General features: G+C 39.8%; 1 protein-coding gene across 1 annotated transcript; it reads right to left on the bottom strand.

Moving 5' to 3' along the window:
• Positions 1 to 1072: 1072 nt before the first annotated feature.
• tradd (tnfrsf1a-associated via death domain) lies at positions 1073 to 11015 on the bottom strand. Its single transcript, XM_039796210.1, has 5 exons — positions 10893 to 11015; positions 5541 to 5697; positions 5133 to 5413; positions 4260 to 4407; positions 1073 to 1881 (listed from the first exon to the last, which is right to left on the bottom strand). The coding sequence occupies exons 1-5, from the start codon at positions 10977 to 10979 to the stop codon at positions 1583 to 1585; spliced, it is 972 nt and encodes a 323-aa protein (XP_039652144.1). The 5' UTR covers positions 10980 to 11015; the 3' UTR covers positions 1073 to 1582.
• Positions 11016 to 11498: the final 483 nt, after the last annotated feature.

Raw genomic sequence — 11498 nt, 5'->3', positions numbered from 1 at the left:
TTTAAATACCAAATGTTGTTGCCCTCTTGTCTTGGTAGGCCTATTATTGGAAACTGTGCCGCTGTTGAAATTAAAACGCCGCAAACCTGACGTTCTCCTGTTCCACAAGGATCGCACTGACGCGTTTAAGGCCTACTACACGGGCGTGTTGGTGTTCAAGAACACAAGACAAACTGTTATTTTGTTTTTGAAATTAGCCTACATAACAATTATATTCGGAAATAGTTGGATAATCAATTGTGGAAGAGTAGCTTTATATTAAAGTAAAACGCAGTGGAGAGGGATTCAGATCGTGGACTAGCCAACAACCACACTCTAATATAAAAAATAAAAAATAAAAAAAAAGAATAGTCACCATATTTCTTTTTTCTATGGATTTAAGTAACACCCTTCATTATGATAATGTTGTTTCAAAGCCACCTTTTCTCTACTCCTCCACATGTCATAAACATTGCTGAGGACATGTTTCCTGGTTACAGCAGACATACACGAGATGTGTGTTTATCATAACTTATAAAACTGTGTATGCTGGGTGTTGTGACCATATAGCATTAATAAGTGTTTGTGTGTGTGATAAAAGCTTCTAATCCACACATCACATCTGGATGGATGGTCAAGTGGAGTGAAAGGGGGGGGGGGTTGGGCTTTTTACAGTGGACCCTGAATGGAAACCAGCAGAGAAGCTCAACCTGAAGAGACTCCAAATAAATTTCCTTTTTTGACAGCTGAGCTGTGATAAAGAACACACGCACGCACGCACGCACGCACGCACGCGCGCACACACACATACACACACACACACACACGTGCAACCTCTACATCTCTGAAGCTTCCACAATGTGACACATGCAGGCCCATACACACATCAGTAATCAGCACAGTTTAATCATTTGAGCGTGTGTGTGTGTGTGTGTGTGTGTGTGTGTGTGTGTGTGTGTGTGTGTGTGTGTGTGTGTGTGTGTGTGTGACATGAGTGATGGTAGGGAGGGAGGATTAAACACTAAATTATACCTGAGGGAATTTTGACAAAATAATGTTTTCAGTTTTAATTACACTAATGCATCAAACACAAACATAAAGACTTTTTTTTTTTTTACAACCATTTAATTTGTATGCACCCATTTTGTAGAAAAAAAAACCTCAATAACCTTCAGTTGTGGAAGGATTCATCTGTAAATTGACTTATAAAGCACAAACGAAAGAGGTTTAAACAGTGCATTAAACTCAAGATAGTATATCTTTTAAACAGTGATGACAGATAATTTCCTCTAAATGAAAATAAAAATTGAAAAGCAAATCAGGATATGAATCAAGTCTGAAACACGTCTCTCTCTCTCACACACAAACACACACACACACACACACACACACACACACACACACACACACACACACACACACACACACACACACACACACACACACACACACACACACACACACACACACACACACACACAGAGGAATGGTTTTGAATGACAGACAGTCAATCAATAACAAACATACTGTAAAAGCAGGCAGGACAGAGTCACCCGCTCCTCAGTTTTCACGATGCGTACACATGAAACAAAAGCACACAGAGTTACTCTCGTGGCTGTATGTCCAGAATATTTTCAGCCAGGCTGGTGAGTTTGCAGTCCTCCAGTGCTTTGACCAGCCGGCTCAGCTTGGCCGCTCTGCCCTCCGCCTGGATGAAGCGGCTCAGCAGCTGATAGGCTTGCTCATACAGGCCTTCTCTCTCATACTCGTAGGCCAGGTTGTCTATGGCCGGACCCTTCAAAGCCCGGCAGCTCTTCCCCAAGGCCCTCCCTACATGCTTCCACTGACGGCCCACTCCGTTAGAAAAGCTCTGAACGTCTGTTGCTGTCAGCATTCGGTCCTCTGATGGGTCAGATGTAAAGGATGGAGGAAAAGACATTAATATAGACTGAACTTAACTGTGATTACATACACTTTGGTTAATAAGAATTGTGTGTAGACAGTAAATATTTCCAAGAATAACTTGCACCTTAACCTTATAGGATCAACAAGATTTGTATATACATTAATCATTCTTTTTTTTCAAAAGAAACCGTTGTTATCTTTCTTTGAGCCATTACCACACCATTGATTACTGAACATTAAACTGTTGAAGGGTGATTCACACTCCATTTGTAAAACGCAACAAACTTCCAGTAGCTTTAAAAGATGGAGGAAATTCAGATTGGAAGAATTTAATCAGAGTTTTGAGAAGATTTTATGCTACAAGATTCCCAGGGACCCCCGGAGTGTGTACCTGGGACTGATACCCGGGGGCATAATTCAAAAGGACATCTATCTATTTAAAATTCAAAATAACTGCATGAAAAAAGGCCATCACAAGGCGCTGGTTGAAATGTGACCCTCCGAGACCACAACAGTGGCTGGACATGTTGTAGAGGAAATATAATCCATGGAAAAACTGACTCATTATCTAAGGACTACAGTAGGGACCCATGAACAACACTAGGGAAAGTGGACCGCATGCAGGTTGGTGTTTGTGACACCCCCTAATAGCACCGGGACATTTAACCCACAACACCCCGATTCTAACACATTGATCGCTCATAAACTGTCTGCACTACCTTTGTCACTTTCAAAATCTGTAAATACTGCACGCACACTTTGAGTCTCACAAACATACTCAATACAAACTATTCTAAGGCAAATTATATCACTGGTACAGGCGATGTGAAACCCATTCCCCTCTAAAATATGTTATTTTGATGAAATCAGTTTTCATTATTCAGAGTCAACTTGAAACGAGGTCAGCTCGGGCTGTTGAGGGCCTTGGAGGAGGCACTGAGGGAACAGGAGTCCCTGATGCCCAGACATTGTAGAGTGTCTGAGGAAGCTGAATCTACATTTACATGAACTCAAATCATATCTTTAATTAACTAATTAAGAACATTTAAATTAACTTTCAAGACACTGTAGTGCCTCATCAGTTAATGTTAATTTAACAGTTCAATATGAGGTCGACAAATTCAAATCAATGCAATTCAAATACATTATCTGCTGGCACTAATCTCTTCCCAACGACTGAGCATCAATTTATGAAAGGTTGGATTAGAGAGTCAGCTGACAAACGGCACTGAATTCATATGCTGTCAGTATTGGATGTTGTGAAAAAAATAACATGAAGTTGTTGGCTTCCTCACATTGAAATCTTCTTGACTGCAGACCAACAAATGTCAGTGAGGAGGCTTCCAACAAGGACACGGACACGCCAACATTAAAGAGGTTTCAAAACAATAGAAGCTACAGACTGTACGACCATGGCTCCCGGTGCATTTTGGAATCCATTTTAAGATTAAATGTTTGTTTTAAAGGCCTTAAATGACCTGGGCCCGGAGTATTTGTCTGAGATGTTAGCCCTTCGTGAACAGGTCATTGCGGCCTTCAAATCAACTGGTTTTACAAGTCTCAAGGTATAAACTGTGGGGTGATCGGGCTTTCGCAGAACAAGTTACCCCCTGACATTCGCACTACTACAGATGTAGCTCTCTTTAGATCCAAACTTATTTTAAACGTATTTATTTAGAATGGCTTTTAATACATAGTAGTGGTGTGACAATTTCCCTTTCCTCCTCCTGTTTCTATGTAACCTTTTCTGATTTGACTGTTATCTATGTTTTAATTCTTTTTATTGTATGTTATGCTGTTTTATTCATGGTTCTTGATGTAAAGCACTTTGGATACCTGCTGGTTGCTGTAAAGTGCTATATAAATAAATGTTGATGATTGATTGATTGATTGATGCAGAAATGACACAATTGTAAAAAATCAATATGGATTATTTATTACAAGCAAGTTTCTTATCTCAACTTCCCTTTAACACGTTGTTGGATGAACTAAAAAACAATGGCTGCCTGGAAGATAGGAAATACATTTATCTTTAAAAAAAATGGTGTGCTTTGAAAAATTATTGAAAGTAATTAGTAGTGTGCACACAATTTGTAGTAAAGTCCTAAAACACACAAAAAAAACAACTGTATGGTCATTTAAAGTTGACAGCAAGGTTTCTCCACCATATGTCACTGAACCGTGTGCTTCTGGTGAATCTAATAATAAAAAGGCACCAAGCACCAAAAATGAAAAGAATGAAAAAAAGTATCTCTATCGGATATAAATGCATTTTTAATCACTATTGTGCACTCTTTTGGCCAAAGGTCTGGCATTAAGTCTGTAAAGGACACACTAAACAAGACTCAAAAGTAGAAATGGTCGTCTCGACTCACCGAAGACTTTATTCTGAAATTTGAAGCTGTTGCTGGGGACCGGAGACTCTTCCTGTGTAACAGGGGTCGACTGTGGGGCTGGGCGGAGGGCCTGAGTCTGCAGCTGCTGCTCCAGATGATCAATCTCCTCATCGCGCAGGCGCTCCGGCTGACACAAAATGACAAAGGTCACTTAATAAAATGAATGAGAACATTTAGGTGAACAATTACTTTCTGATGTGCGAGTGTACATCGTGCCACCCACAGGACTCACATCTGTATGGTTTTGCTGCTCTTTCCTTCTCTAATCTTTATTAATCTGGCCTATCAAAACACCATAGACTCACATTGACTATGACTATACTAAATATTAATTGTATATAGTATTTACTATATTGTCCCACCTTCAACAACCTGTTTGCTCTCTGAACTGGCTTATATTGGTTGTGTCACAACATTTAAAACAAGTGAAATCAATTTTGAGTGGTTGTGTTCAATCAATGACATGTTCTCTATTTCTATTTGATTGTTGCCATTTGTGTTTACCAGTATGGACGACATGTGCATTAGTGTTTTGAGAATGAGAATGTGTTTAGAGTTTTGCTGAAAAGTCTAAGTGAGATCTGCAAATTGTGTTTTACCATGTGAAATGGTTTAAGGTATTGACAACAGACTGCACAATTAGTTCAGGCAACTGAGAACTTTGTTCAGCCAATGGGTTTTAGTGTTTAGCAATTGAGAAAAACTGTAAATGGAAATTCAGTCTGATTAACTCGGCAAAATATCAACTACTTAAAATTTTGGCTGTCTCATTAGAACTACAGCTGCAGCTAAAAGTTACATAGTGTTGCTGTAAATCGCCAAAGAACAGACAAACAGAAACATCCAGTATACCTGTGACAGGTGGATGTGCTGCAGGCAAAGCTCCAGCTTGTCCAGATAAAGATCCAGGATGTGAGTGCTGGCCTTGAGCTGAGTTTCCACTGTGAACTCTTGGCTGAGTGCAAGAAGCCGGCAGGCGTGCTGCGAGAGGGACTGACGCACCGCTCCAGAGCTGTAGCTCTCGAGGAACTGCTGACATGCTGCCACATCCTCAAACTTCACCTCCACCCCCAGAAAGGGATCAGCGTCATGGACCTTAAGGATCTCATAACCACCCAGACCTCCTGCAGAATCTGACAACGGAAAATTCTGATTTATTTATGTGACATCCCAGAAAATACTGATTTGTTGTGATGAGTGGGTCATTTATCTTAATTAGTATACTAGGTGTGCCTAACAGATCCTTACTAGAGCGCTCACCTGTAAGTGTCAGCTTAATGACTTTAAAAACGATGAACTTTCCCTGTTCTCGGTCTTTGTAGAGAGAGAGCAGGTTCACACCAGGACAGAGCGACTGCAGAAACATAACCGCACATCCAGTCCATGGCCCACGATCCACAGTCTTGTCTGCCATCCTCTGAACACAATTTGAGACACAGCACATTTTTGTTCATTCAATGGTGAGCAGACAACATCAAAGGATCCTCCGTCTGATGTGCAGAAGAAGATAACACAAGTCTACAAATACACTTAAACGTGTAGAGCCATGAGTAAAAGACAAATAGCGTGTGCTGAGTTGCTGTAAAATATCCTGGAGAAAATCATTATCTCCACTTTATTTTGGGGTGCGTTCCACTTCATAACATCTTACATTAAATAAGTGAAAATAAGTGACTGCTTGTTTTGCTCATTTTAAGGATTTTTGAGAAGGGCTACTATTACATAATACTACAACCATTTCAAATGATAATATCATAAGACCCGAATAAAACTAAAACCCACAAAAGGTCAACACTACCAAAGGATTAGGGAGGTAGCAAATCATAATATTCATGATTACATTCAATATTTTATTGTTGTGTCGTGACAATTTAATAACAAAACTAAGTAGTCACCTTTAATAGCAGTTTACCAAACAACCGTTGAACAAGCAGAACATAAACTTGAATAGGAGCGGTTATCTCTGTTTTACCGCACAGAGTCAGGCTGTGCGGGACTCCCCCGATGATTTTACCAGTAGTATTTAAATATTATTCTTTTTAAAGCCATTTTGTTAACTGGGGTTTCATTTACTCAAGCAAAATAGACAGTTTTGTTCATCAAATTGTCAAAAATGACAGGCACATGCATAGATTTCTGTCAAATAAGGTAACACAGACTCTTTGCCTTTACTGTACGCAGACACCGGAGTTTTTCCTGCAGAGAGTAAGTTTTGGCACCCCCCAAAGAGGTTTTAGCCAGCGCCAAAGGAGAATCACCAGCGCCAAAATGATAAGAATTGAGAGAAAAAGATAGCAATTAAAATACTTAAAATGTGATTTAACTGGAGTTGATCTTTGAGTGGAGTTATGAATTAATAAGGTAGAGCGGTTTCTATGGGGAATACAATGTGTTAGAGCGTAATTGTTTAAGTAATTTTCAATCAAAGTTGCCGAACATTCACTGGTTCACCTTCATGGATGTGAGGATTTGTTGTTTTCTACGATTGTAAAATGTTTATCTTTGTTTATTACTTTGTTATATTGTGGTAGGCATTTATCACCGTTTTCTGACATGTTACACAATAAAAGATGAAATGAAACACATGGTGACAAAAAGAGTTGATATTGTCTCAGTTACACAACCATTTCTCTGAACTGTCCATCAGATTCTGAACTTGAGATGTGATGAAATGTTCAATATACTTTTCCTTTCATCAGCCGATGATACCATTCCCAATCAACGCAAAGAGGGAAATAACCTATCAACCTAACAACTTATCTAAAATATCTAAATATAACTGCCTGTGACAGCCAGGAATTTGTTTCCTCCTGGAGTTAAACCCACTTCTGTCCTAGTGGTCCCTCGTTGTTGTGGCCTCACTCCACTTTACCCTTTTTTGCCCCAGCTTCCTTTTGAAACCCTCATTACATAAAACATGTTTAATCTCAGTCCTCCCCTCCCCCAGTCCAGGCCCTAACTCCTGTATTCTGAATGAACCACTGGAGCCCGTTGGCTCACTGCTGGTGTTGTCTCCATGCACAGGATGCAGAGCTCTCTGCATGGAAAGAGCATCCTCTGAGCTGGATTATATGCATGTCCTCATGTTTCACTAATACATGCTTGCAGTATGCTTGGCTACTGGGTCTACAGGAATCTCCACAATTTAGCCAGTATGTAATTATGTGCTATCCTATCTACCGGTACTGTGGAAGTCTACTGTGAGATTTTTTCAACAGCTGTATGAGGATTAAGTGATCATCAGCAGCTTAAAATATATCATTTAGCTTTGCTGCCAAAAGGCCACCTCTAGTATTCCCTGGAGAGCTTGGCTGACATTTAGGTGAAATAAATATTGAAATCACACAGAGATGTGCTTCCACAGACTAGTAATTTTACCTTTTTGTCATGATGTGAGATGATGCTTGTTTCTGTCTGTTTTGTGTTGTTGTCTATAGTACTTTATAGCTCCATATGTAAACTTAACGGACCTGTGGGACTGTTATCTGGTATTATCTTTTGGTGAATCATTTAGTCTATAAAATTGTAAAAAATGCCCTTTACCAGACCGAATATTCTAATTGCTTGTTGTGTGTGACGAAATGCAAAAGGTTCTCACATTTGAAAAGCAAATTTGTCATTTTGATTGATAAATTACTTAAATTATGAATATATCATCATATTATCATTAGTTTTTTGTCAATCAACTAATAGAAAACATTGACATAAAATTTACTTTCAGCACTAATAAATTGTTTACATAGACCTAGCCTCGCATTGCCAGACCTACCTCCACAGCACTGCAGAGGAAAGTCTGGCTAGTCCACACATCATTCCGGGATAGGAGAAAAACATGCTCTGGTTTATTGGCATTTCTTTGAACCAATCACAACCGTCTTGGGCGGCGCTAAGCGCCGGTGCAGGTTTGGTGCCAAATGGCCTCGGGACGAAACTTGTTTTGGTGGAACATGTGCACCTAGGGAGGCAAGCTCTGGAATAAAAATGGCTGTGGAGTGTGATGAGAATTTTACTCAAAAAAAAAAAAAAAAGATAAATATAATTGATTGTTGGTACTAGCTCGGAGTATGTATCCCAAATCGACCGCAGTTTAGAATACCAACGCAAAGAAACAGCGGAAGGTGAGGGACATCCGGCCGAAAATGAGGGACATCCAGTGTTATGTTATATTGTTATATTCTCCATGCACAGTTTTTGTGAGACAAAACCAACTCTGTAATCATATGAATGTCCTGGTTTGTCCTGTAATGTGAACACTTGAAGTCACAAACATAGGAATCAGGTTAAAGTTGGCTAAAGCTACTCTGGGAATTACAGGATGTCACCAGCCTCTATATGTACTACTATGATAGAGGGGTAAGTTTGTTGTACCCTGAAGCTACTGGAGAGTGGGAGAGTGATGTCCACAGTTCTGAGAAGAGGTCTAATCAGGTAGAAAAAGTCTAAACATCTGTGTAGGTGGACCATGGGTGTGTAGGGGCTTTAAGTATAGCCTATATAACTTTTTTCTAATCTGTCTTAAAACAATACTCACAGGGTATATATACATAGATAGAATTATTGGTCGGAGTAATCATTCCCTCTGTTCATGCTGACCACAAAGAGATGTGTTCTTTAAAAGGTCCCATGGCATGAAAATTTAGTCTTTATGAGTTTTTTTAACATTAATATGCGTTCCCCCAGCCTGCCTATGGTCTCTCAGTGGCTAGAAATGGTGATAGGTGTAAACCAAGCCCTGGGTATCCTGCTCTGCCTTTGAGAAAATGAAAGCTCAGATGGGCCGATCTGGAATCTTCTCCTTATGAGGTCATAAGGAGCAAGGTTACCTCCCCTTTCTCTGCTTTGCCCGTCCAGAGAATTTGGCCTGCCCATGAGAGAGAGACAGAGACTTCATGGCTTTCAAACGAGCAAAGTGGCAGTTAGTCAAGGCCACACCCCCACCCTCCACCCTCCCCTCTCCTCCTCAATAGCTACAGACCCAGAAATGGCACATCCTAAGGAAAGCTCATTGTGGGACTGGCTCTAGTGGCTGGAATTCTGCACCGAGGCTGAATTTTGGGAAAGAGTCTTCAGATACAGTATTAGGGGAGCACTAAGGTCTATATAAAAGAGACTTCAGATACAGTATTAGGGGACCACTAAGGTCTATATAAAAGAGACTTCAGATACAGTATTAGGGGACCACTAAGGTCTATATAAAAGAGACTTCCGATACAGTATTAGGGGACCACTAAGGTCTATATAAAAGAGACTTCAGATACAGTATTAGGGGACCACTAAGCTCTATATAAAAGAGACTTCAGATACAGTATTAGGGGACCACTAAGGTCTATATAAAAGAGTCTTCAGATACAGTATTAGGGGACCACTAAGGCCTATATAAAAGAGACTTCAGATACAGTATTAGGGGACCACTAAGGTCTATATAAAAGAGACTTCAGATACAGTATTAGGGGACCACTAAGGCCTATATAAAAGAGACTTCAGATACAGTATTAGGGGACCACTAAGGTCTATATAAAAGAGACTTCAGATACAGTATTAGGGGACCACTAAGGTCTATATAAAAGAGACTTCAGATACAGTATTAGGGGACCACTAAGGTCTATATAAAAGAGTCTTCAGATACAGTATTAGGGGACCACTAAGGTCTATATAAAAGAGACTTCAGATACAGTATTAGGGGACCACTAAGGTCTATATAAAAGAGACTTCAGATACAGTATTAGGGGACCACTAAGGTCTATAGAAAAGAGACTTCAGATACAGTATTAGGGGACCACTAAGGTCTATATAAAAGCATCCAAAGAGCACCATGCCATGGGACCTTTAAAGCAATTCTAAGCATTACAGTGTGATTTGACCAACCGGACAGAGCCGTCTGTATTGTAAATCGACAGACAAGGTAAGTGACAACAATGAATTACAACAAGGAACCTATATTACTTAGAAAGGTGATCAGGGTGCTTAAATAATTAGCCAATTATTAATTTAACAACAAAATGATAAACTATAAAGCAAAGTGGATAAAATTTGGGGGCTCCAGCTTGTGAGGGATGAGGGACAAACCCTGCATTCTTTGCAACAAATAATTCAAACGTTCACGTGCAGCTAATACGAGGCTCCAGCAGTCTGTTTGACAAATCAAGTATGTGTTTTCCACAGTAGCCTACTGTTACAGTATTTTTTTGTTTGAAATTCCCTTACAGGTAACGTAACGTGAGTTTCGGTTAGAGTTACAAGTACGTGAAGTTAGCTAGTTACCTGCTGCCACAGGTGTGAATGTTTTTATCGAGAATTTTACAGCAACGTTACAGTTTGATTCAACCAACCAGAGACATACACCGTCTGTTTTTATAATGGCAAACGTTTTGTTAAAACGATAAAGACATAAAAGGATCAGCTCGGTGGGTTATTGTGAGAGCTCAGTTCGTGTTGGTAAACCTCACGTACAGTAGACACAACTGCCGTAAAACTTCGGCCACGGTGCGACCAAACTGCTAAAAGTGTTTACTATACCGCTGAAAGACACAGGACCAGGCAGACATGTTTTCTAACTCGTCATCTTTAGATTTACTGTACAATAACTCTTTGTTAAAGTCGGTACAAACTTACCTTAAAACTTTGATATATATTGTTCAGTAACGCTTCCTTCTGCAGGATCACACCCACTGACACGGTAATAACTTCCTGGCCTCCCATTGGCCGAGCTGGAATCAAAGAACTCTCTGATTGGTGGAAATCAACATGACGCCTGGGGAGAAAATTCATGACAGGCAGGAAGTGGTTTTTTTAATGGCGGAATATCTCACATATCTTTAACTTGAACATTTCCCTGTTATTATTCCTTTCGACTGAAATTTGTAATCATTAATTTAAAGAGTAAAACTGATGATAGTTCAGATAATTAGTTTGATAGGAAATCAAGGAAGTGTCTGAAGGCGACTCCACTTTGATCAAGTGACTTAATCAGTGGTAGGCTACTGTAAATCATGGCACACTATGCTGCCAATTTTAACGGCTAGATCGATTCTCTCTAGCCTCTCCAATGTTAAGCCTTGTGTTTCTGTAATGTATTACTTGTTACTGTGGTCGTATTTGCTGATTTATTCTTGGTAACAGCTGTAAACATCTGCTAAAAGATCCCTTAACAATGCAAAGTAGCCTACTAAGAAGCCTACTAATTGTAGCCACTGGTGCCGAAATGAGTAGCAAGTTAAT

Source organism: Perca fluviatilis, chromosome 3, assembly GCF_010015445.1.
Source record: "Perca fluviatilis chromosome 3, GENO_Pfluv_1.0, whole genome shotgun sequence".
NCBI lineage: Eukaryota > Metazoa > Chordata > Actinopteri > Perciformes > Percidae > Perca > Perca fluviatilis.
The sequence above is the reverse complement of the archived record's forward strand: the minus strand, read 5'-3'. Positions and strand labels throughout refer to the sequence as shown.